At 35.7% G+C, this 26,977-nt stretch overlaps 1 protein-coding gene and 1 pseudogene across 9 annotated transcripts in view; one reads left to right on the top strand and one right to left on the bottom strand.

Annotated features, from left to right (window-relative positions):
* Positions 1 to 24,360, top strand: part of THOC2 (THO complex 2) — a 115,697-nt gene extending 91,337 nt beyond the window's left edge. Inside the window, exons 24-39 of one of the 9 annotated variants that reach the window (XM_036016513.1) lie at positions 355 to 496; positions 946 to 1,103; positions 2,451 to 2,579; positions 3,388 to 3,519; positions 3,609 to 3,793; positions 4,209 to 4,387; positions 4,638 to 4,740; positions 5,378 to 5,808; positions 6,011 to 6,069; positions 7,485 to 7,601; positions 12,108 to 12,245; positions 12,589 to 12,658; positions 12,741 to 12,898; positions 14,932 to 15,008; positions 15,485 to 15,524; positions 24,250 to 24,360. In XM_036016513.1, coding sequence (XP_035872406.1) covers positions 355 to 496; positions 946 to 1,103; positions 2,451 to 2,579; positions 3,388 to 3,519; positions 3,609 to 3,793; positions 4,209 to 4,387; positions 4,638 to 4,740; positions 5,378 to 5,808; positions 6,011 to 6,069; positions 7,485 to 7,601; positions 12,108 to 12,245; positions 12,589 to 12,658; positions 12,741 to 12,898; positions 14,932 to 15,008; positions 15,485 to 15,506 — 2,100 coding nt within the window. In that variant the 3' untranslated portion in view covers positions 15,507 to 15,524; positions 24,250 to 24,360. Of the gene's footprint in view, positions 1 to 354; positions 497 to 945; positions 1,104 to 2,450; positions 2,580 to 3,387; positions 3,520 to 3,608; positions 3,794 to 4,208; positions 4,388 to 4,637; positions 4,741 to 5,377; positions 5,809 to 6,010; positions 6,070 to 7,484; positions 7,602 to 12,107; positions 12,246 to 12,588; positions 12,659 to 12,740; positions 12,899 to 14,931; positions 15,455 to 15,478; positions 15,525 to 22,226; positions 22,725 to 24,249 lie in introns of those variants that run through there. The other 8 variants (XM_036016510.1, XM_036016515.1, XM_036016511.1 and 5 more) reach the window with 8 other exon arrangements.
* On the bottom strand, positions 22,009 to 22,888 carry LOC114505515 (annotated as a pseudogene).
* Positions 24,361 to 26,977: the final 2,617 nt, after the last annotated feature.

Below are 26,977 nucleotides of genomic sequence, written 5' to 3'. Positions count from 1 at the left end.
AATTCATTGTGATGTGCTGACAGCAAGACTATAGTGGAGGTTGTGGAAATACACAAGACTTGTAAACAGTTGAAATATTGTAATGAAGGAGAAGGCAGAGTCAGAGGTGACTCCATCCCTCAGAATAAAAGCACCAGTGTTGGGAAGGTCCTATTTTGGTGGTGTACAAAAACTGGATGACTTTGTCTTGAATTTGTTAAATGAAGGTGAAAGCACATCTGAGTAGAATCCTAAGCATCACTGTCGAAGTAATGAATGTAAAATATCAGCATTTTATCTTTTTGAAATTTTTAATTAAAAGAAAGGGAGGTAATGTGCCTGTAGTTAGTGAAGTATCTAACTTATACTTTGTAGCCTCCAAATAAAAAGAAAAAAGAAAAGGAGCGCTGTACTGCCCTTCAAGACAAGCTTCTTGAAGAAGAAAAGAAACAGATGGAACATGTACAGCGAGTTCTACAGAGACTGAAACTGGAAAAGGACAACTGGCTTTTAGCAAGTATGTTGTTGGAATTGTTACATTCCTGCTACTGCTAACTTATAAAAGCAAACCTTTATAACTGGAGGTGTTGAAGGGTATTATGTTTGATTTCACCTCTTCACTATACTGTTCTTTGGTTATTCATTGATGCAGAGCCAACTTCACATGTTCACTGATGGAACTGATTTAGTTTGCTGGTGAAATTGATTAGCTTATAACTACAATTGGCAGCTATCATTCAACTTTTCTGTATAAAATCATATTTCTGGAGAAATTATAAATAGGAAAGTGTCCATAGAGTTAAAATCAAAGTCTTATTCCAGGCATGCCCTTTTGGTTACATACTATAAATAGTTGGTGGTTTTATAGCATTTGGTACAGTATAGTTAGTACGTTGTCCTGTTTAGTGGCCTTGAGGAACTTGAGGAAGAAGTTTACCACTTAATGTATTCTTCTCTTATTTTCAGAATCTACCAAAAATGAGACCATCACAAAATTTCTACAGCTCTGTATATTTCCTCGATGTATTTTTTCAGCAATTGATGCTGTCTACTGTGCTCGTTTTGTTGAATTGGTACACCAGCAGAAAACTCCAAATTTTTCCACACTTCTTTGTTATGATCGAGTAAGTCCATTTTATTGCAGTCCTTAAAAAAGTCACCCTTTTTTTTTCTCAATCCTTCTACTCCCTGACCCCCAGAGCTGTCTGTTTGCTCTCTATCTGAATCTGTGTCTATTTTGTGGTGATTGTGGGGTGGGGGGGAAGTGATGAGTGGAGGTGGTAGAGGATACAGGGGGGGGGATAAATGGCAATGGAAAAAAACAAAATGAACTATTTAAAAAAGTCTCATATAATAAAAATGAACTGTTGAAAAAGTCTCATGCAAAGATAGCTAAGCATTATGATCTTTAGAGCTACTATTGTGTCTGTAGTTAAAAGCATGAACTAAAGAGCCAAGCGCCTGAACTTGAATCCTAACTCTGCTACTTTATAGCTACATGATTTTTGGCAAGTTTTTAAACCGCTTTGTGCCTCACTTTTCTTATCTGTAAAATGGGATAATAGGGCCCTGGCTGGCGTAGCTCAGTGGATTGAGCGCGGGCTGCGAACCAAAGTGTCGCAGGTTCGATTCCCAGCCAGGGTACATGCCTAGGTTGCAGGCTATAACTCCCAGCAACTGCACATTGATGTTTCTCTCTCTCTCTATCTCCCTCCCTTTCCTCTCTAGAAATAAATAAATAAAATATTTTAAAAAATGGGATAATAGTACCTGCTTAGTAAGAGTGCTGTGAGGATTAAATGAGGCACTACACACAAAAGTACTTTGAATAGTGCTTGATATGTAATAAGCACCCTTAGTTAATCAATTAACTCAACATTTGAGTTCATATGTTTGCCATAATAGGTAGAACTCTTCTCCATTTTTAACCTTCACCCCCTTAAAAACAACAAAAATGCTCATACCTTCTCACGTACAGAAAAAGCAGGGATGCTTTTCAGTATGGTCACATTCACAGATTTTTGCATTTGGCTTTTTTCTTAATAAATTACTGTATTTTGTGGTTTAAAAAGGAAATACATGTTACAGCATGTTGGCTGCCTATTTTTAAAAGTTTCTATCAGCCTCGCCTCTGCTTACTGTTCCCCCAGTCCCAGTTATATCTATGGCTAAGTCTTTGTTAAAGAACTTATGATGTAATAATAATGATAGCTTTTTCTCTTCTGTCACTGTAAATCAGCATTCTTTATAAAAGTTTTGTTGTTGTCATTGCTGCCTTATGAATGTGCTGTTTCCTCACAAAAGCCAGTCTTTAAAGGTGTCTGGGATTGTGAATATAAAAGGGGAAGATAGATCTTGACTAAACTTACCTGTTTAGTTTATTATGCTTTGCTATAACACAATCTTTTGATATTTTGAACTAATTTTGACCTCAATTTGTTTTTATTTTTCAAAATACTTTTTTTCTGTAGGTTTTTTCTGACATAATTTACACAGTTGCAAGCTGTACTGAAAATGAAGCTAGTCGGTATGGGAGATTTCTTTGTTGCATGTTAGAGACTGTAACCAGATGGCACAGTGATAGAGGTACATATGAAAAGGTATGACTAATAAATATGCTTATATTTTACCCATGCATATAATGACCCTTTCCAGTATTCTCTAGGTTGTTCAGTTTTAAAAGGGAAGCTGAGCTCCGGCCAGGTGGCTCAAGTTGGTTGGAGTGTTGTCCTGTGCATTGGAAGGTTGTGGGTTCAATCCTTGGTCAGGGCACATACAGGAGGCAGCTGATCGATATCTCTCTGTCTCTCTATCTGCCTGTCTGTCTGTCCCTCTCCCTCTCTCTCCCTTCCTTTCTCTCTAAAATAAAACAAAAGGAAGCTGAGTTTAAGATACATTTGTAAAACAGGTTTAAAACTTAAGAATAATTCATCCATTATTAAAAGTGCTATATGTTTTATTATATTTCAAACTGGTAACATTCCAAGTTAATGTTATTGAATAAACAGAACTTTCTGTGAAAACTACCTATCATTCAAATACACATCATGTTTTCCCATAGAATCGTTAATCTAGTTTACTTAAGTTTCAATCTCTGCTATTTGGGGAACAGAATTTTTCTTTAAAAGTAACAACTTTTTGCCCTGGCTGGCGTAGCTCAGTGGATTGAGCACGGGCTGTAAACCAAAGTGTCGCAAGTTCGATTCCCAGTCAGGGTACATGCCTGGGTTGCAGGCCATGACCCCCAGCAACCGCACGTTGGTGTTTCTCACTCTCTCTCTCCCCCTCTCTCCCTCCCTCCCTCCCTCCCTCCCTCCCTCCCTCTCTCTCTCTCTCTCCCCCCTTCCCTCTCTAGAAATAAATAAAATAATATAAAAATAAAAGTAAAAACTTTTTTCCCCCTCTTAGGAATGTGGAAATTATCCAGGATTTCTTACTATATTGCGGGCAACTGGATTCGATGGTGGAAATAAAGCTGATCAATTAGACTATGAAAATTTTCGACATGTTGTACATAAATGGCATTACAAACTAACCAAGGTAAAAATTTTGTATTTCTCAAAAGTGTTTTGTTTTTTCTTTTCATACTTGCACTTTTAGAGTAACACATCTTAAAATATTTGTTGTAGGCATCGGTGCATTGCCTTGAAACAGGCGAATATACTCATATCAGGAATATCTTGATTGTGCTAACAAAAATACTTCCTTGGTATCCAAAAGTTTTGAATCTGGGTCAAGCTTTGGAAAGAAGAGTGCATAAAATCTGCCAAGAAGAAAAAGAGAAGAGGCCTGATCTATATGCATTGGCTATGGGGTAACACAATTATACTTTAATGTGATTTATGAGACTAGATAACAGAAGGATTCTGAAGACTTTAAAATGTTTTACAGTGTTAAAGTTTATCTTCTGCTTTACTTCAGGAGATTATGGGAGATTATGCGATCATGTTGCCACAGGCTGGTGAGAGTTGTCACTTCTGATTATCAGCTTCCGGTCTATACTGGATGATAGTTTCACAAGTCATATATAATATATACTGGTTTGGAGGAAATGTAATCTTATAATCAGTTGGGTTATCAGATCTTTAATAGAGAAAAAAGGCATCTTTAGTTTAAGGATTAGTTTAAATTGAAATTTTAATTTAACTTGCTAATTTTATTCTTTTAAACCCCATGTTTGTGCCTTTTTATTTGTATTTGTATATTTAAACACTTTGTGCGACTTTCAGCTACTCTGGGCAGTTGAAAAGTAAAAAGTCATACATGATACCTGAAAATGAGTTTCATCACAAAGACCCCCCTCCGAGGAATGCAGTTGCCAGTGTACAAAATGGGCCTGGTGGTGGGTCTTCTTCATCGTCAATAGGAAGTGCATCTAAATCTGATGAAAGCAGTGCTGAGGAGAATGGTATGCTTATTTGTAGAAATTTATAAATAATATGTTTTGTTTCTACAAACTGAAATGTTTTGTATCACATGACAAGTAAAACACTGCCTTAAAATTATGTTTTCATTCTGTAGGTAGGAGTATATATGTAACTGTCCAGAATTAATCAGTCCTTTGTTTCTTTCTAGTTAATCTCTAATCATTTTGCTGTGAAATTGTAGTTCACTTACATTTAAGGGTTTGTCAAATAAAATCTTAACCTGTATTTCAGATAAATCAAGGGAGAGAGCTCAGTGTGGTGTGAAAGCTGTTAATAAATCTTCTAGTGCCACACCGAAAGGGAATTCAAGCAATGGAAATAGTGGCTCTAACAGGTAGGAACAGTGTGCTCTATGTCAAAAGTCTGAATTCTTACACAATTAACCTCATTAGACGTGAGTGGCAAGAGGGTAGTAGTTGAATACTATGGAAGTCCTTTATGCTGGACTTCGACATTTTGATGATACTGTCCCCATGTTTTGTACAATGCTGATACTGACTTTCTTTCCCCAGTTGAGATGTGCAGGGGAAGGTAGGTAGTGAAGTTAAGAAAACAGTTTAAGGTTGTTTGCGGTGGGCAGTCTAGATAGGGATAATTAACATAAGAGAAGTCTACATTGATTTAGATTAGTGATCCATTCAGACAGATAATCCATTTCCCGATAGTAGTGCCCTTGATTGGCTTGTGGGATAGTTTTTGGCTGTGACCTTGTTATTCTCAAAGGTTATTAATGTATAGCAAAAAAGACGTGGCATAAATTTGATCATTCTTTTTAATCTGTTCTTCATGAATTTGGCTATTTATTATTTACTGGGCAAATAAGTCCTTTGTTCTTGTCTCACAGTTGTCCTTTAGTTTTCAAAAGGCAATTCCTAGTTCTCTAATTTTTCAAGGCAATAGGGAACCCTTAATGATTTATAACATGAAATATATTTTATGACTCTCTTAAAATCTTATATTTTTTCCTTAAGCAGCAAAACCATTAAAGAAAATGACAAAGAAAAAGGGAAAGATAAAGACAAGGAGAAAAGAGAAAAGACTCCAGCTACTACTCCAGAGGCCAGGGTACTTGGTAAAGATGGTAAAGAAAAACCGAAGGAAGAGCGGCCAAATAAAGATGAAAAAGCAAGAGAGACGAAGGAAAGAACACCTAAGTCCGACAAAGAGAAAGAAAAATTCAAGAAGGAAGAAAAAGCTAAAGATGAGAAATTCAAGACCACTGTCTCCAATGTAGAATCAAAATCAACTCAAGAGAAGGAAAAAGAGAAGGAACCATCCAGAGAAAAAGATATAGCAAAGGAAATGAAATCAAAGGAAAATGTTAAAGGAGGAGAAAAAACGCCAGTTTCTGGGTCCTTGAAGTCACCTGTTCCCCGATCAGATACTACTGAGCCTGAAAGGGGCAAGTTTGCCTTTCTTTGTATTTGTTTACCTTTGGTTGTTATAACATATAGTTGCTCTTTGTCTCCTTATTTTAGCATGTTATCTCAGAACTTTACTGGGGGCAATAATGCTTGATGACCTTAAAAGTGGTGATTTTTTGAAGTGCTTGGAGAAAGTGGAAATAATGCCTTATTGTGACTACTGCTTTTTTCCCCCAACAGAACAAAAACGCCGCAAAATTGATACCCACCCTTCTCCATCACATTCCTCAACAGTAAAGGTTAGTATAGCCTGAGGAAGGCAGCGTCCATGTTAGGCTCACCTGTTTGGAATACGTATCCTGACTTCCTTCAAGTCTTGCGCCAAGTATTCACTGGAGCCACTGGAGGTTTTATGTTGCATTAGAAAATGAATTTTTTACATATTGGTGGACTGATATTTTTTCCTATTGAGTATTTTTGTAATAAAAATGTTAAAACTTCAAGGACCTAGCACTAATTTTGTAGTTTCAAAGTGCAAGAGAAATTTTACCCAGAAGTGCCTCACTGCTTTAAGCAGTCTTTTTGGAGTGCAATGGTAGCTACAAGCAAATGAATCTTTTCAGCAGAGTGAAGCCTATTTTTCGGCATAAATATTGAAGAATGTATAGCACTGAAGACTTCCTGGATGATACAGGATAAACAAGATACCTCTGAATTCATCAAGCTTCTTGATGAGCATCATACCGATGTGTGCCTTCTAAGAAGGAATCTTGAAAGGAGTTCCATTTTAAAGTCTCCTTGGTGATCAGTTCTCCTGTAGTGTATATTCAGTGAGCATGCAGCTTCTGTTGTATCTTCCCTTGGAGGTTTGTTTATACCCATTGGGTTCCCAACAAGTTGAACCTTGCATTACGATAAAAGCAGATGTGGCATCCAGTCCTACCACCCAGCAAAGAGAAACCCCAGGCATTCAACTGCAGCACAAAATCGTGGGTGTAGCCTTCTTGAAGACTCAGGGTAGCCATTCCTTGCTCCATATTTAATTTTAATCCTAAAGTCATCTAATTTCATGGAATCTTTGAATTTTGCAATACATTGAACTTTTGAAACTGTAAGTTAACTAATTCTTCATCAAGAGCACTGTGGTTGAATACCATAATTTCTTTTTTTTTTTTTTTGTTAAGTTCTCTCCCCCCCCCCCCCGGGAGGTTTGAGATTCACCATCAGAGGCACTTTGGAAACAAAAAAGTAATTACTGTTTTTATAAAATGCTTTTTGTTTTTTTTTTTGTTAATGTAATGCCACTGAGTTTTTTGGCTAGAATAAAGAATGGGCATTTTTTTTTTTTATGTTCAAGTCACAGTAAGGTAAAAATTGAAACCTCCCAATTAAAGAAAAACTATAAAAATATGAGTTTTGTTCTTCCACAGTGACCTCCACTATATTACACTTTTTGTGTAGAAAAAAAATCTTTTGATTTCTTAAGCTTCTTAACATTACCTAGAGCTTAAGTACAATGTAATAAAAATGTGGCATTGAACTTTATTTTTAAATTTTGAGCAGAGTTTTATTTGTTACATTGAGTATACATAGTTTAGTTTTTTAACATTTTAATTCCATTACATGGTTTTGCTTTTCTTTTTTATTGTTGATATTCATGTAATAGTGACATCACCAGATTTATCCTCACAAGAAGTAGCTGGTTTATTTCCAGGTTACAGCCTTACTTCCCAAAGTTCTTCTGGGTTCTGAGAACTATGCCAGCTCACCTGTCATCTCCATTCATTTTCTACAGGACAGTCTCATCGAACTCAAGGAGTCTTCAGCAAAGGTTTGAGTCTTTTAAAATCATCATGCCTAAGTAAAACAAAAAAAAAATCTTTCCTTCATTTATTTAGTAGATAGTTTTGCCCTAGTAAATTCAGCAAGCTAGTACAATAACCTTTAAAAATACCTATCACAAACTGAAACAATGGATGACAGTGGTCTCTTTTAATGAGATTGTTATAAAATGTGTGTAATGTGGCAACATTTTTATAATCTCTCCTTGCTTGCTGTGTTATGCATTGTCCTTTCATGCTTTAAAATCTGGAAGTTAAGGTTTGGGAAAGACATTGCTGGTTTGTTTTGGAGAGATGGCTTATTTAATTTCTTAAAACAAATCTGTAAGGCTGTTTTCCAACTTTCTTAGACAACCTGAAAGGCCAAAAAAGAAATCTGATGCACTCACATAATGATTCTAAACACTGAGCCCATCTCAATCCATAAAATTCTTTATATTGCCTCTGCTGAGCTACCTTTTTGGTAGTTGCAGCATCATATCAAGAATATGGTTAATGTAAACTAATCATTTTCCTGGAGGGGAATACTCAACTTAATGGTTGTGTTTACGTGTCAGTATTAATTCTTGCCTATTACTCTACTTTCTTGAATAGCACTTCTACTAAAAATAATGTGCAGTTTGTATATCTTATTACAGAGTTCATTTCATTACTGTAGTTGAATTGTCCATTGTTCATGTTATTTTGTCTTTATTATTATAAAATTTGTACTCTTCTTTACTTTGATATTCTACTCTGCCTCTTATATATCTGCTAAGTATGATTCCATACTGGTGGACCAGTACAAAATGAAATTTTGAAACCAAGTCAGTTGACAGTACTAACTGCTTTAGATCTATAGCTTTACAATGAAATGTCTGTGGATATTGGGCAAATAAGCATTAATTTTTAACATTTTAGATTAGCCAATATGCTTGTGTCCTGAAATTGTAGCATTGTTTTTAGAATCTACTGTATTAATCAAAAGAGTATCAGCTGTACTGTGAATGCTTTCTTTTAAAGTAAAACTTTTATTGGCTAAATTAAATATGTATTGCAATATAGTAGGTTTTCCTAACCAGTTTGGGATTGTGTATGTCAGTCTTAACCATCAGTGGCTTGTGTGGGCTATTTAAAACTCATGGGTTAACAATGTTACCTTGTCAATATTTATTTCCTGAAACATACTTTAAAGCAGTTTGAAACCTGCTATTATAGTTAACTGGATTTTCTAATCAATGATGAAGATTATGGTTCCTTACATTTGTGAAAGCCTTTTGAAAATAAAACATATGTGCAAGAAACATATGTTATCTCATTTCGTGCTCATTACAGTGCTGTGAGGTAGATAGGGCAGGTGGTAGTGTTTTTTGACAAATAAGAGACTGAAGAAGTTCTTAATCTTTTCTCAGTGGCATATAACTTGTCAGTACCAAAACTTGGACTACAATTAAGGTTTTTCAGGTGTTCTTACCACAATGAAAAAAATTGCAAGAAAAGTTATGTTTACTTGATTCTTAGCACCCATTTCGACAGTAGTTGACAGGGTTCCTGACTCTTTTAGTGTGTTCGTCTTGTTTTTTAAATTACAGTGATTCACGTCAATCTTCCTACCTCTTCCCTTTTTAAAAAAGATGTTGACATTTTAGGCATTTAAAATTCAATAGATTTATTCCACAGTCATCCAGAAAATTTTGAAATGGTATGTGAATACACTTCTAAAAATTAATGCGACTCATACCACACCTCAGACCCTTAGCGCTTTAGTATGGTGGCTGGAAATATTATTTGGTGTTTAATAAATATTTGAAATGAACTCTTAGGCCTTTAGACTTCAGTAAAGCATCCAAAGTTTATTGGTTAGCATAGTAGTTGCTGTTGCATTTTTATGTGCCTAGGATAATTTAATAGCGTATGAGTGTCTTAGAAAAAAATGTTACTGGACTTTGATCTCTAAAATTGATGATCTGTATGCAGTCACTGTTCCTGGGGTAGCTTTTACTTTTTAGAGCGCTTGACAAACGTGTGTCTATTTTTTCTTGCTGTCTTGTCACTTGTACATATAAAATTATTTCCCTGCTTTAGTTTAACCTTTTAGTTATGCCCTAGGGTACTCTTTTTAAAATTAAATTACTTACTATTTTCATTTTCTAATCCATGGTAAAACATAATACATGGACTTGGCTTTTTAAATAGGATTAGTTAAAGGGAGAAAAATCTAGCTTAGTATCCACATATTTTGTCAGTTCACCTTCCATCCCCAATTTCCAATTGGCGTATTTCCAGTTTTGGTCAGTTGTGTTTTTACCTAGCAGTCCTATTAGCTGCATTTGACAAAGGTAGAGAATGCTGCTTTTAATTCTGTTCACCATCTTAAAAGAAAGATGTACAACCAAACCCAAGCCTACAAGTGAGGCCTTCTTTATATATTGTAACCTTAATAAAGTCAATGTAGCAGTGTTCTGTTAAACAGATTTTGAAAATCAGCTATGTTATGGACAAAAAAATGACATGAAGCTAATAGGGAATACCTGTCACAAAAAGATTAATATGAAATACTATGAGTTTACCAGAAAGTGAGTTGCAGAGTTGAGGGACAAACTGAGATGGCTTCTGAGCCATCCTGGAAGGCTAAGTAGGATTTTAAGAGATTAGGGTAAAAGTGAACAACCATTCTGGTGAAGAGAATTGGGAAGGATGGGGTATTAGGGAGCTGTGGTAGCCAAGGCATAAAGTGCATTGGGTGGTCTATAGTAGGGTATAGTTGTGCAAAGATTGTGAAGAGCTTGTAATATCTAAGCTAAAGAATATGCATTTTATTCCATAGGTAATGAGAGACTTTGCTTTTGTGGAAAAGAGTATTGTGATCAGAACTATTAGAAGGGTAAAAAGAAGGAATTAGAATTGAGTACATTTCTAAGCTAAAAATATCTATGTTTCCCAATTTCTTGCAATACAGAATTCAAGTTAGGCATAGTTAAAAACTTCATTCTTTGTGTGTGTGTGTGTGTGTGTGTTTCTGTTTGCACTTCAGTGTGCATGCAGGCACATGCATGCTTATTTGAAACCAAAACCTTTTTTTTTGTTTGCTTTTATTGGGAGAATTAAGCAGCACTTCCTTTAGAAAAATCTTCTTTGAGTATTGCAGTAATATATTATTTCCACTATCTTACCAGTTTCATGAGTAATATTAAGATAGGAATACACCTCATAAATAGAAAATCTTGAAGTGTCATTTAGCACATTATACCCAGCAAGAGTACATTTTGCACAAACACTTGTATAACTGTTTCTCTTTCTCTTGCTCTTTGTTATTAATGTACATTTTGTCTATTTCAGTTGATCATCAACTTTTAAACATTGAAATTTTAAAGAATCTACCTCTGCATTGCTATGGCAGTATTTCTGAGCCAGCTGAGTTGAAACTATTTGGTGGTGTTAAAAAATGTGTTTCTTTAATTCTCAAACTGATGTTTGTCTTTTTTTTCATGTATTCCTTTGAATACTAAAGTATTTCCTCATGTAAAAATGCTTGACTTTTGACTCACTGTTCTTCTCATTCCTAAGGTGTATCTAGAATTGTGTAGTTATGTAATGAGTTATATTCAGTGTTCTGCTGCCAAATACTTTTAATGTTTTAAACATAAGCTTGTAGCACAGTTATAAATGCTTTAAGGTTAGGAATTTGATTGATTCCTTAATAATTTCTTCTGTAATGGGTTTCTGTATTTACAGCTTGCCTAAGTAGACCTAGCAAATCCTTGATCTTTGGCTCTTTTATTGCCTATGGGCCTTTTGGCATAGAAAGAATAGGCAGAGGAGAACATTGGTTCATCATTTTTCAGTCTTTGAGGTGTGTCATCATCCTCAGCTGACTGTATGGTTTTCTGAGTTATTTAGAACCAGGAAGACAAATTTCACAGTTAGTTGTGATGATTTGATAGAAATTGGAGTGCTTTTTCAGCAGTGGAGACTATGTTGCCTTTACATTTGTAAAAGTAATTTAGGATAGTGTATACATGGTATACTCTGAGGCAGAAAAGATTTATTGGTGATGGCTAGGCTTTATTTTATACTTTCCCTCACTGTCATTGATTGCCTATCACTAGATGGTAAAACTATTTAAAACTTCTGTGATTATGTATAGTTTTGTTTTTGTTTTTGTTTTTTTTTACAGTAGAGAAAGTCTAGTCACTGTTTTTCAAATAAGGGCTCTTGTAATGGTGGTTATAGGTCTTCACAGTAGAGCTATAAAAGGAACTGTAGCTTGTGAATTTACTAATGAGTGTAGTTGAGGTAGGAATGAACTGATGATTTTTTTAAGACCAAGAATTGAAGTCTTTGTATAATTCGTGCCATGCTCTTTTATTTTACCTCTTAAAATCCAGATGGCTGAGCAGCTTTGACTTTGGGTGTACCAATTGTCTACCAATTGTCTTTCATTAAATAAACAGCAAGCAAATGATACCAGTACTGGAAAACTAATAATCTTTAGTAATGTTGCCTTAATTTAACAGCTCTACCTTAATCATACTCCTTCACCACTGTCCAAGAGTAAGGAGAGAGAAATGGACAAGAAAGATTTGGACAAGTCAAGGGAAAGATCCAGAGAAAGAGAGAAAAAAGATGAAAAGGACAGGAAAGAGCGGAAAAGGGTTTGTAATTTTTTACAACTAGTTTGGAAAGCTCATTATCCTGTACAGCAGTATGTTTGTTGTCTATTTTTAAAGTACTAGTTTGTTGCATGGCAATCTGTTACTTAGTGTTCTAACAGATCTTTTCACCCTAAAGTGTGTTTGAATCTTCTACAGTAATGAGGATCTTCAGCCTAATAATCTCTTCCAGTTCTGCTTGTCTTTCATGTCATTTTACCAACTACGTGAAACTACTGCAAATACTCTCCAGTGCTAGTTAGCCGTGCACTTCTTGTGTAAAAGTAATACTTTAAAACAAAAGTATAAACTTTCGATCAATGTAGTTCACAATTTTTGGTTCTAGGATCACTCAAACAATGAACGTGAAGTGCTACCGGACTTAACCAAGAGGCGAAAAGAGGAGAATGGAACAAGTAGGTAGACTTATCGAGACTTTTGAAGCAGTCATCAGACTGAATTGGAAATGGCTTTCATGATTCTCTTTTATAATTTTAGTGGCAGTTTCAAAACACAAAAGTGAAAGTCCATGTGAGTCTCCTTATCCGAATGAGAAAGACAAGGAAAAAAATAAGTCAAAATCTTCAAGCAAAGAAAAAGGAGGTGATTCATTTAAATCTGAAAAGATGGATAAAATCTCCTCCAGTGGCAAAAAGGTAGGAAAACAAAGGAACAGTATATGTTTCTTAGAAAATTAACCCTATGAAACTCTAGCAAATATTGAGGTTCTTTTGAAGTCAAATAGTCTTTTGTTAATTGTTTGGCATAGGAAGATGAGACATTAGGGGAGGGAGGGCAGGTAGTATGAGGAATTTGAGCCAATTTAGTCCCAAATTACTGGCACGGTGGCATTAGTTTACCCCTGAAGTTCCTTTCCTCTCCCTTCCACTCCCACTTGTTTCTGTTCATTGAAGTTCAGCTTTTCTTTTTTCTCTGCCAACAATGCTTTTAAATTCTCTTTGTTCATGAGATTAAGATACAGGTACATGTATTCTCCCTGATCATTACAATGTCATGAAATCAAAATGTTTGTGATTGTAAACATTTTATAATAACATTTTCTAAACAATCTCATGTGATTATTACAACTTACATTTGATTCTCAAATTAAGTGTAGTGTGCATTCTCTTAGTCATGAAGTCAAAAATGTTTTATTGTGATTCTGAACATTTTTATAACATTTTCTCCTAATAACTTTATGTGCTTGAAACTTTGATTCTCAAATTGAGTGTAGTTTGCATTCTCTTAAATGGATGTTATTCAAAATTCATCTCATGCATCTGACATAAAGTAAGCAAGTTACTACTAAAGTGAAAAGTGATTATAAAGCATTATTATGGTGTATATAAAATAAACATTTTTATATGTTACAGTTAAATTTGCAGCTGTTTAAAGCAGTTTTGGAAAATTGTAAGGTGATAATTTAAAATTTTTATACACTTTAAAGGGGAGGTTGCTCCTTTTAAATATTTTCAAGCTTCTCTAAAATTGACATAACATAAAATTAACAATTTTAAAGTATACAGTCAGTTGCATTTAATATATTTACAGTGTTTTGCAGTCACCGTCTCTTGTCTAGTTCCAAAACATTTTCATCAGCCTGAAGGGAAACTCTATACCCATTAAGCAGTCATTCCTCATTTTCTCTTCCCTTTATCCCCTGGAAAAAACTAATCTGCTTTTTGTCTCTGTGGATTTACCAATACAGGATTTATCATATAAATATAGTCATAAAATAAAGTGGCCTTTTGTGTCTGACGTCTTTCACTTCACATAATGTTTTTGAGATTTTTTCCCACCATGTAGCATGAATCAGTACCTCATTTCTTTATATGGCTACATAATATTTCATGGTATGAATATACCAGCTTGTTGCCCATTTGTTATTTGATGGACTTTTGTGTTGTTTTCTACCCTTTGACTGTCATGAATAGTGCTACTGCTAACAAACATTTGTGTGCTGCTGTGAAGTATTTATTTGAATACCTGTTTTAAAATCTCTTGTGTGAATACCCAGGCGTGGATTTCTGGGTATTCACACAATTTCTGGGTTATATGGTTAATGTTGTGTTTACCTTTTTGAGGAGCCACCAAACCATTTTCCACAGTGGCAGCACAGTTCATATTTCCTCCAGCAATGCATGAGAGTGCCAATTTCTCTACATGCTTGACAACGCTTATTTTTATTTTTATTTTTATTTTTATTTTTATTTTATTATGTAGCCATCCTAATGGGTGTGAAGAGGCATCTCATTGTGGTTTTGATTTTGCATTTCATTAATGACTAATGATGTCAAGCATTGTTTCATGTGTTTTGGGGCCATTCATATATTTCCTTTGGAGAAATCTTGATGCTTTGGCCATTTTTTAATTGGATTATTTGCTTTTTCTTGCTCAGTTATAAGAATTCTTTATACAGTTTGATACTAGATTCTTACGAGAGTATGATTAGCAAATATTTTCTCCTGAATTCAGTAGGTTGTCTTTTCACTTTCTTGATAGTGTTATTTGATTCATGAAAGTTTTTACTTTTGATGAAGTCCATTCTTTATTGTTGCTTGTTCTTTTTGTATCATATTAAATAAGTTTTTGAAGGGAAGTTTATGACTGGTGAGTGATTGAAATGGGATTTTGAGCTGATTTTTTATTTGTTTTTTTCTTCCCCAACTAATTGCACCATTCCTTATAGGAGTCCAGGCATGATAAAGAAAAGATAGAAAAGAAAGAGAAACGTGACAGTTCAGGAGGAAAGGAAGAGAAGAAACAATATCCTTTTCATCTTATTGATGCTTTTAATCAGTGAAATGGAAAGCTGTGATACTGTTCATGTTTAGCATTGTACCTTTGTGTAGTATGTGCTCTAAATGCTTATAAGAGCTTCTTAGTTTTTAAATGGTCTCTCCAGTTAATCCTCTCAAATGTACAAAATGTGGAAGGTGGGAGAGTTGGTATATATTTTTTTAACTTCTTTGTTGACTGAGGTTGTTTTATGCCACCAAGGGATTTGGAGTCCTTATGGCTGTGTTGTAACTGAGAGGAAGAAAAAGAACAGAGTCCCTTGGGCTAGAAGCATGGGGAATTGAAGGGCAAGCTGCTGCAGCAGACAAGCAGAGCTGGTGGAGTTTGAGGCTACCAGGCTGGTCAGAGCCAAGTAAGCCTATATGCTAAGGGATTGCACTAAAAGATGAGACACCGTTCTCTTTTTTCCCTAGTTTTCCCCTTAATTTGCCATCTACTCATAAGTCCTCAGACAAACACAGATAATGAAGACTTTCAATCAAGGTGAGTGTTCTCTCACCCCCTTTTCCTGTTAAGAGAAATTTGATAAAATGGGGCCTAATGATGTTGAAGAAACTAGATTCATTTTGCAAACTACAACTAGAATTTTTCACCTAAATGTAATGTCTAGGTCTTTGGGTATAGATGCAAAAACAAGATTCACAGTTATTTTTAAGCTTGCTGACTAGCTGTGCTTTTTTTTTTTTTTGGTACCAAGTTGTATTTAAGAACATCTGGCTTTCTCTTCTCCACTCATTTCAGTCTTCTCTCGATAATTAATTACCTTTTTAAAGTGCCTATAACCTTGTAGGTGGTCATTGCATCTGCATTTTACAGGTGGAGAAACTGAAACTCTGAAAGGTTAAGTTGAAGAAAGTGACAGAGACTCTAGCTGACAGAGCCAGTGCTTAAACATAGGTCTTGCCCCTTAGTGTTGTGTTTTTTGCCTTTGCAGGCAGACATGTTATTCAGACGTTTTTAAGTTTTTGTTCCTCTTTGTCTTACCACTGCCCAAGTTTTGCAAAGCCAGAAAATATGGTCTGTGCTTTCAGTTCTGGAATTTAAAATACGCAACTTTGTTTTCAAGGTAGTTTTGCCTTATGTGAGATTCAAAGTGTTTTGACCATCTTAAATAAATTGTATGAAGATAGTCCACTCTCTTCATGGACAGAGTGTTCAGAAGCTAATATAGACTTTTTTGAGCACTCAGGCCCTCATCTGAAGAGTTAGTGTGTTGTGACGCCTTAGGATTATTGAGGTGTGTAGGATGATTTGCCGTCTACATTTGGTTCAGTGTGGCTGTATTTGAAGTTGATTCTTCTTTTACAGTCCATTTTCTTGCCTCCATATTAGTTGTCACTGATTAATGATATCAAGTGTGCAAGAGTGAGAAGTGTCTGAGAGTCCATTCTGTATAAGGGTGATGAGTTTTAGGATATAGATATTGTTATAGCTATTTTGGTCGCAAAGCAGGGATTTGAGGTTGCCAGGTAGGTAACCTTGTGACTAGGGGTGTGCTTTTTCTGCTTCGTTATTCTATGCTTGTCATGTAAGTAGTAAAATGAGAGTTATGAGAGAGCATTTGAATTCAGTAATTTTTTGAATTAGAAGGATTGTAAAAGAAGTATTACTGCCCATTCTTCAATTCTAGGCATCCCCTGCTTCAACAATTAGCTGTTTTCTGTAGTAAACTATGGACTCTTAATCTTTCTTTTCTTTTTTATTCTTAACCTTAAGATTTCTTTTAGTTTGGCATTTTGCTTTATACTTCTTGCTTTCACAAGATCTCCTTATTAAAGAAAACCAAAAAACCTACCTCATATCTTCATTAGGAAATGGGACAACCATGGTCACTGACAACTTTCACTGTGATTTTATCCATCTCTCTTCACTCAGTGCCTAAATATTATTCTTTGGTATGTGAAAATTATACTACAGATTCCTTTGAGTTCTTCACATAGACCATGAATTTGTATTTTATCTCTCTTCTATATTATCTCTCAGGACAAAAGGCAGGAAAAGACTGGCCTGGGTGTTAGATGTTAGTTTGGTGGTCTTGTAACACAGCTTCTCATTTCAGGTACCCTTTTAGCATCAGGTACCCATTTAGCATGATGTTCATCCTGTTCAATTTCTTGCTGACAATTACGTACTATATATTTTTTCTTGGATAGACTGTTAATTTTCTGAGACTCTGGTTGATATTTCTTTTTTTCTGGCTGCCTCCTGTTGGATACATTCTGGAGTTGGTGAGGTCTTTCCCTTGTTTTTCCTTTACCTTTAGAGGTCTCATCATTTCAAATTGGTACCATTTACCCTTAGGCTACTTCAAATCTGCTGCTTCCACTGTATTTTATTTACTTTACTTTCTATAGAAAGGAGCTACTACATATGTCACATTTCTGTGATTTAAAGGTGTCACTAATTGTGAAAATCATTATTAGTTTCTAGAACTGTTTTTTGAGAATGGTGAAAAGAGAAATAACTGTGACTGTAAATACCACCCTGATTTCAGAAACATTAAAGTGATTGCATTAGAGTTAATAAAATACAATGTACAGCCCTGGCTGGTGTAGCTCAGTGGATTGAGTGTGGGCTTGTGGACCAAAGGGTCACTGGTTTGATTCCCAGTCAGGGCACATGCCTGGGTTGTGGGCCAGGTGCCTAGTTTGGGGTGTGCGAGAGGCAACCACACATTGATGTTTCTCTCCTTCTTTTTCTCCTTCCCTTCCCCTCTCTCTAAAAAATAAATAAATAAACTCTTTAAAAAAGTTTACAGTTGTGAGTATGCAACAAAAATTAAAAAAAAAAGAAAAGAAAATACAATGTGCAAATGTGATCTGGATTAAATTCCTTGCTAGGTCTTTTGTCTTTTCCTGTCTCAAAATTTTAATTGTGCAATTCTGTCTTGTAGTTCTCTATATCTTCTGTTACTTGTTATTGCTAAAGACTTTGTCCACATTCTTTCTCTCTCCTTGATTTATTTCCTTGAACACTACTAACTGCTTTGCCTTTAACCTTTCCTCTAGTTTCATCTTTAAAAATTACTGCCAATGAATTTTTTTTTCTCGGAACCATCCTTTAGCATCTCAATTTTAATTTGATACATGTGGTCCTCAATTCATGAATGTTGAGCTCAGTTAAATCATTGAGAATCTTTTTAGAACCAGATGCTATGCTAAACAGAAACTCATTCCTAGACTTTGAGAAGCTCAATCGTAAACCTTATTCTTGATTTCAGAGAACATAGCACTTAGCTCTATCTTTTCCATCTATATTTGTAATATACTATTGCACATCCCTGTTCTAATCCTCCACTCCAACAAGGCCTAATATATTTTTGCAGATCCATCTCTCACCTCCAGTCTCATATGTGCAACTCAATTAACTCTTTTTTTAAAAGATTTTATTTATTTATTTATTTTTAGAGAGAGGAAGGGAGGGAGAAAGAGAAAGAAACATCAATGTGTGGTTGCCTCTCGGGTGCCCTGCAACCCAGGCATGTGCCCTGACTGGGAATTGGACCCGCAGCCCTTTGGTTTGCAGTCCGGCACTCAATTTACTGAGCCCACATCAGCCAGGGCTTAATTAATTCTTTCATCCTTTAATTCCAAGGTTGTAAATTCTCAGCCCTTGGGCAGAACATGGTCTGTTAGATGTACCTTCTGGACCTCACACAATATTTAACATTTTAAAAAAGTGGTCACCTTTAAAAATCAGAAGAGTTGACAAATCTGAATTTTAGTTTCTATTCAAGAATTGGGACATCTGGCAACATTGTGTACTGATTTCTGTATGGCAACTATCAGGTAGATCTGCCTAGGTGCAGCCCCCCTTATACAGAGAGTGGGTCTTTTTTTTATAATGTACCTCAATGAGTCCCCACACCGCTCACTTCATTTGTTTCCATTATATGAGGCCTGTCTAGAAAGTAGCCATCCATGAAAAGTAAGAGTCTATTATTGAAGAAGATACAAGAAACATTGTACATAGGACCATGACACCTCAGTCCCCTTCAAAGTAGCCACCTTTGGACCTCACACAGTTCTGCCAGTCTCTATCAGCTGCCCTGTTGTATTTTCCTAAATCTCAACAGTCTGAAATCTCTTCCCTTTCAAAAGTAATTGTAGTTTTGGGAAAAGTCAGAAGTCACAGGATGTCAAATCTGGGCTGTAGGGAGGCTGAGTCACCTGGGTGATTTGATGGTTTGCCAAAAAACTCTGCGTGAGATGTGATGCACGAGCAGGTGCATTGTCATGATGAAGCTGCCAATCACCAGTTGCCCATAGCTGCAGCCTTCTGAGTCATCCAAACAGTTTCTGTGGAAGAATGTTCAAGCTTAATGTAAAATTTGATGTAGGTTTGTTGCTTTATTCACTCAGTCATTTTGAATGCGATGGCCACACAGTATACATGCTCACTCATCGGCATCTACCGCCCCTACTGATTAGTATTGTGATGTCATCATTGTTCACGTATGTGCATTCCAGTCCACTCTCCTTGGCTGCCAGGTTACATTGATGTTGTGCCAACCATTCTCATTATATTAACAATGGCTGTACTTTTTCCGGACAGACCTCATATACTAACCCCTGCAAACAATTGATTTTGTAATTCCTGTTATGAGTCTTGTTTCTTTAGCCCATACTTGGAAACTGACTTCCTAAGTGCTCAAAGATTACTTATTTTAGAACTGTGTTGCTATGCACAGGCATAGTCCTAGATGCTGGTAATGTGTTGGAGTAGAATGTGTTCATGTCTCTTTCTTAGTAACTACTGAGTTAGTTACTTTGCTTGCATGTGTGGGGACTTGCCTACAGAGTCCTAGTCACTGATTCTTACTTATATATCAGTATGTTATATGTCTTTATCCTTAGATTGTGATCTTGTTAAAGGCAGTAACTTCATCCCTTCCTTCTAATCAAACAACCAGGTATTTTTTCTTTATTACCTGTTAGGTTTCATTTATTCTGTTAACTTTACATGGAGAACTGTGTACAGAAGCATTAAGTATATCTCTTTGGGATTGATGAGAAATAGCATTGACTTTTTTTTTTCTTGCCCTCAGGAGGGTTTAAATTATTTGTAGAATTTGATACTATACTGTTTACAAAGAGGTTGCTTTGTGTGCTCCAACACATTTTTTAAAGATTTTACTTATTTATTTTTTAGAGAGAGAGGAAGGAAAGGAGAAAGAGAGGGAGAGAAACATTAATGTGTGGTTGCCTTTCACATGGTTCCCACCGGGGACCTGGCCTGCAACCCAGGCATGTGCCCTGACTGGGAATCTAACTGGCAGCCCTTTGGTTTGTAGCATGCACTCAATCCACTGAGCTATAGCAGCCAGGGCCCAACATATTTTTTGAGGGCAGGTTTATTATGCTTTCATATGAGTCTCTATGTAGTAATCATTGAATGTGTCCAAAAGTTTTGTGCACTGATATTCATAGGCACCAAAAAAGTTGAAGAGAACAGGAAGAATTTTCTATTTTTTTTCTTCCACTTTAAGGTAGGCCAAATATTTAGTAAGGTGTGGTGCTGTTTTTTTTTTAATCTGGACATAGGCATACACACTTATAAAAGGCTCCTGTACCACCATTTACCCCTGAGCATGACTATCCTCTATACATGCATTTACCCTGAGAGTCACTTCTGGTTACGCTAAGATTCAGGTCAAGAAAATCTCAGATTTAACTCTGTTACATTTTATCCACATGAAACATCCCAGGAAGTATGTTTGATATGTTAAGAATTTCTAGGTAGCACTATAGGGAGGGGTAAATGAAAGAAGTGAAATAGATGTCTGTCCCTGTAACTTTTTTCATCCTCATAAATAAATAAATGTTCATTTGACTTTTTAGCTGTCAACTTCATCTATATATGCCTTTTTACTTGGGGATGGAGAACAAACTAGTATCATGAAATCTTGAAGGGAACTGAATTCTGGAATACCTTCTTTGAGGCCAAGACACTTAACCAAAAATAATCTGTTAATTCATTGTGGGCTTATATTTTCTCTAAAGCACATTTTGCCATGAGGGAGGGCTCTTTTATGAGGAATCTATGAGCTATTGAAACATTTCTTAGGACCTTCTTGGTGAATTTGATCATAAAATTAGATAGTGTGTGTTTATAAAAGCATAATTCTGAAAAGAAAGGCTGATATGTATTTGTCTTCTCTACTTTGATCGCCAGTATAGCTGCTCTTTTCTCTAGACCACCATTCTTTTCAAACTTGTTTCTTGCTGTCCTTGGTCCCTATCAAATAACATCATTTAAAATCAGCTGCCTCAATCCTGAGAGAGTGCTCTTTGAGGTTATTTCATGCAGTTTTTTGATGCCCTGAAAAAGGAGGAGGGAGTGGTGAAACATAAGTAAATGACAGTGTTACTGATTTGTCAGGGCCTGTTTCTGGCAAGAAAAAAGGGAAAAACCTAGGATGTCCAGATAATTCTCAGTAGAAAGTGATGTTTACAGAGGTAATCTTGTCTAAGCAGAGTGGAGGGCCACTTTTTTTTAGAATGTGTCCTGCAAACATGGTATTATCAGTGCTGTTTATAGCACCAATAAAGTAGAGGTGTCTAGGAGGAAGTGTACATAACTCTGAACTGAACCTGAAGTAGAAACTCTTTGAGAAACGTCAACAGTCCTAGGTGTGAAAAAGATAGATCTGTGTGATTCATTGCATTTAGAGCCTGTGCTTTCTTGTTTACAGTGGTTAAAGGGGCCCCTGTTTTAATAAAAAGTTAATTTAAAAAACTTTAGAAAATGTTCCAGGTAAATTCATTGTTAGTGAGAAGAAAATATTCTGCTGGAAGATAAGAGTCCTGAAGGCTGCATTTGGCACTGTTTCATCTCTGTGTGACTTTCTTCTTGATGAGACAGTTTGTGAAGTTCTCATTGAACTTGGGTTGGTTTTCAAGTTTGTAATCCTGACACTTCCCCCCCCACACACACATTTGATTTGAGAGAAAGAAAGACCAATTTGTTGTTCTGATTATACATTCATTGGTTAATTCTTGTTTGTGCCCTACCGGGGATCGAACCCAGAACCTTGGTATATTGGGATGACGCTCCAACCAACTGAGCTACCTGGCTAGGGCTCTTCAGCATTATTTTATAAATACATTCTGGACACTGATGAGAGACTGACATCCAGTGTCTTCTTTCCACTTGCTTTTTGTGCTTGCTAATTTGTCATTCCAGGCTATGGACAGATCCCTAAGCTGAAGGTCTCCCAGAGGAGGATGCCAAAGCTCCATGCGTCACTCTAGGAACGGTATCTCCCATAATTAAGAGCTTCTGGTGCTGTCCATTTAATGGGAATCTGCTTTAAGTCAGAAGATGAATATATACCACCATCCTCTTGATGAGACATTCCAAAGTCACTGATTTTCAGAACATTATTTTCACCTCCAGACAGTTCCTTTGCAGCAAGGTCCCTGTGTATACAATTTTTACTTGAAATTCGCCATCCAGAAGCAGCATCTAATGAAAATTTCACTAACTGTTCCAGTTTATCCTTCTTTCTCAGAAAGGAGAGGAAATCGCCTCCTGGAACCAGTTCCTTAATAATGTAGATAGACTGCATTTGTGTATGAACTCATAAGTTTGACAATATTGGGATGATTGTATTGCTTGAGGATTTTGCCTTCTTGTAAAAATTTTAATTTCCATTCCTGGGAAAGATCATCTTTACGTGTTTTGGTTTTAACAGCAATAGCGGTTTTATCCTTCAATATGCCCTTAAGTGTGTCATCACAATTTCCCTTGCACAGTAATTCTCCTGTTGTGACATCTTTCTGATTGAGAACCTATTTCTTATTGTTACGGCTGTACTGATACCATGATACTCTTGATTGGAACATTGACTTTTTTTGCCATTTAAAAAATGAGATAAAATTCACAGAACATAAAACTTGCCATTTTAAAATGGGTTTTAGTATATTTATTGATACTATGTTGTGTAAACATCACCATGAATTCTCCAGAACATTTCCATCACCCCAAAGAGAACCCACACCTATTAGCAGTCACTTCCAGTTCTGCCCTTCCCCAGCCCCGGGAAATGATTAATATACTTTCTGTCTCTATAGGTTTGCCTGTGTTGGACATTTTATAAAAATGGAATCATGCAATATAGTGACCTTTTGCGTCTGGCTTCTTTCACATAGCATCATATTTTCAAGGTTCATCCATGATATAGCATGTATCAAAACTTCATTTCTTTTTATAACTGAATAATCCATTGTATGAATGTGTACCATATTTTATTTATCCATTCATCAATTATGGACAGGAACAATGATTTTTAAGTATTAAAATTGTAAGTTCACCATTAGTGTATCCACAATTATAATTAAGAAGATATCAAGATTATACATGGTGTGAACAGAATGCTGTATAGAAATGATATGTAAATTATTTGTCAGCATTTCATGCAAGTGTGATTATTTTCTAAGGCTCTTCTAGCTCTGATTTTATGAAATACGTGAATGTAGTATTTTCATCAATAAAGTTTAATGCGTTAAGCATTAGTTTAAAATGAATGAGAAAATGTTAGGCAGATAAGTTATTTGCCACATGTTGTAATGATCATGTTTTGAATTTATTTCAGTATGCAGTATTTGAAAAATGTCAATACATAAAGGAAAGGAAATGAGTATAATTAAGTCAATATATTTTTAAAGCAATTTTTATAATTTAGCAGACATTGCATCTTAATATAAGTCACTATTAAAGTCATGCCCTTGTGAAAAATGTGATGTCATTTTTCTCTTTTTTTGTTGATCATGTTAAAATTGGTTCTTTTTCATTGCTACGTGTTATATTTACTTTTGACAAGCTATTGCCTGCCCCTGAAGAATGTTTTACTTGTTCCTATTTCATTTTTCCCTTCCTCCCCTCCCCCACTCATCCCTCTTTCACAGATAAAATGTTCAGTGTTTCTTATTTTGAAGTCATTGTAGTGTGCCTATCTTTAATGGTTTTTGAGAGTGGGCAATAAGAAATACACAGATATTTCATCCTTATTTAGGGATTTAATTTAAGCCTTTGTTATTGTTAGAACTCACTGATTTTTTCTACTTTATTAAACCATACTCCCCTCCCCTTCCCTTCTCCCCTCCCTTCCTTTCCTTTCTTCTCCTTCCAACTTCTTTTTTCTCTCCTTTCATCCTTCCCTCCTTTCTTCCCTCATCGATCAATATAATCACTTTGTTTCTTTCAGATGAGATTGAAATGCAATGGTTCAGCTGTGACCAGACATGTATAATCCTGAGTAGATTGCCAAGAATCACGAATGAAGAGGGCCCAGTTGCATCTTCTTAAATTATTCATTTATCTGCTTTATTGCCCCATGCCGAAAACTTTAAATTGTTGAGTTGTACATTACTGTATTTAACTTGTTGCTTAGTTTCTGCATATTTATTTTCAGTAAATGGCTGAAAGTGTTAATTATTCCATATTTTTAGCACAATGTGCTGCATAGAGTTCCCAAGAAGCAGATAAGGTTTCATGTGTACAGAATTTCACTTTAGGTTTAGTTTTTTTTTAAATCTGAAATGTCTTCTTTTTATTGTTTGAAGCTGAAAATAAACAATTATTGAACTATTTTGAATTTACCTCATTTAAAACTCATTTTTAATTTATTTGGCCTGTTTTTAATATTATTCACTGAAAAGAAAGTAGGAGCAGTGTCTAATGCAATGCTTAAAGTTCACTTTATATAGTACATGTACAACAGTAAACTCTGTCTAAGAAAAGAAAAAGGTATCAGCACGCACTTGTCCCTTGCCATTTTTTCTTGTCATTTTGTTAGAGAAATTTGCGGTGGGTGGGGGGTGTCAAAGCTTAGTTTTGTTTTAATTCTACAGCTAGAGGAGCTTTGTATTGCTGAACTTTCACCTGGAAAAGTTTGAGTGACATTTTTAAAAGAAAATTTTTTAATCTACTGAATTCTACTGGTGTAACCTTTTTTCTAAATAAACAATTTTCTCAAATGATTGTATATGTTGTTGCTTATTCAGAATAACCTAGCAAAGATAACTCAGTAAGGTTCCTAGCCCTTTTCTCACTTCCATCTTAGTCCATGGACTATAATGTTTTCCAATGATACCTCCTTTAATTATATGAAAACATTCTATTTGCTCACTTCTGCACCTGGGTTAAACATTGGGCTGAAATGATGCCAAGAATTACCATTTATTCTTCAGTTACTTGGAACCAATGATAGCTATGCAAATTATTTTTTTTAATTTAAAGATTTTTATTTATTTATTGTTAGAGGGGAAGGGAGGAAAAAAGGGAGAGAAACATCAATCAGTTGCCTTTTGCACACCCTTAGCAATGCCCTGGCCCAAACCCAGGCATGTGCCCTGACTGGGAATTGAACTGTCAACCGTCTGGTTTGCTACACCAGCCAGGGCTGCAAATTAATTTTTTTTAATGACAAAAGCTATAATTTTTAAAAGAATTGGACAAAGCCGAGCATATTCTAGAATTGGTGAAGATACAAATCTTGATGCTCCTTTTCAGGTAACTGTAATTTTCAAAATTTGATGATCACAGTCAATATTTATGGGAGAGTGATCCATTCAATGACTGTTTGAGCACCTATAATGTGCCTGGCATAAAAAGAAATGATACATCTTAGAATTATTTTTACATTGAGAAAATAACTAGTTTACCTCAAAATCATTTGTCTGAAATAGGAAAGAGCTTGCTTTCACATTTTAAAGCATGATTGTGAGTTTGAATGAGAACGCTTGCTACTACTTAACATAATATCACTCCTCTATTCCCAAAATTATTGAACACAGGTAATCTTTGGTTGTGGTTGTGGTAGAAATGCATTGAAAGGGGAAAATATTAATTTAATTTAACTGGAAAAATTATGTTGCAAGTAGCAAATCTGTATATGTGTGGTGATAGCTGTTTTTAAGCATCTGCTCTGTTCTGGGTACAAAGGAGTTGGCTTGAGAAATGAGGGCCAAATGAGTGCTACTGGTGGTCAGCAAAGTCTGTGAAGAACCAGGTAGCAAGTGTTTTAGGCTTTGCAGCCTATGTGGACCCTGTGGCAACTCCTCAGCTCTGCCATTATAGCATGAAAGCAGCCATAGATATGTAAATGAATGAGCATGACCAAGTTTCAGTAGAACTTGATTTACAAAAACCTGTTAATAAAGAATCCTCTGAAAGACTTATATTACAAATATTTGAGTGCCTCTTATGCACCATAGGTATAGCCATGAGCAAAACAAAGTCCCTGCCCTTAATGCAACTTCATTCTAGTCAATGGAGGCAAACAGCAATTTAATGTTAGCTGGATGGAGGTCCTCTGAGGAAAAATAAACCTGGGTTGAGGGATTGGGTGAGGCAGGGTTTTACTGCTGTATGTACAGAGTGATAATAGGGAGTGACAATGTGCAAAGCAGGATATTTTGAGGCAGTTATTACAGTATGAATACTACCAAATAATATGAACATTAGCTATCTTTAATCCCCCACTCATTGAGTTTTTACATGAAAATTGTGTAATATGCAGGGTTTCTCTCAGGATGTAGGTTGTGAGCTCTAGTGTCTAGTGTCTAAGCTTGCCATTTACTAGAAGGGGGTTTTTAACTTTAGGCTCATAAATGGACTTGGAGGATATCTATGGGTCCCCCCAAAATTGCAAGTTGTGGTGTGTGTATTTTTCTGGGTCTATAGCTTTCACTTGATTCCCAAAAAGACATAAAATGGTGAGTTTGCTTTTTCTTGGTCTTGTTCCAAAGAACTCCAAAACCTTTATAACTAACCCTGAACCTGTCTTCTCTGGAGCTGGTGAGAAGTTGGAAAATAGTCATCCATTCCCTCCCTCGTCTTAAAAGGTAGGGGCAAAAATGAGAACATCTTGTCTTGTCAAGTGACCTACGAGTGATTTGCAATTTACTGGAAAGTCATTAATACTATAGTAT

This window comes from Phyllostomus discolor, chromosome X (assembly GCF_004126475.2).
Source record: "Phyllostomus discolor isolate MPI-MPIP mPhyDis1 chromosome X, mPhyDis1.pri.v3, whole genome shotgun sequence".
NCBI classification, from domain to species: domain Eukaryota; kingdom Metazoa; phylum Chordata; class Mammalia; order Chiroptera; family Phyllostomidae; genus Phyllostomus; species Phyllostomus discolor.
The sequence above is the reverse complement of the archived record's forward strand: the minus strand, read 5'-3'. Positions and strand labels throughout refer to the sequence as shown.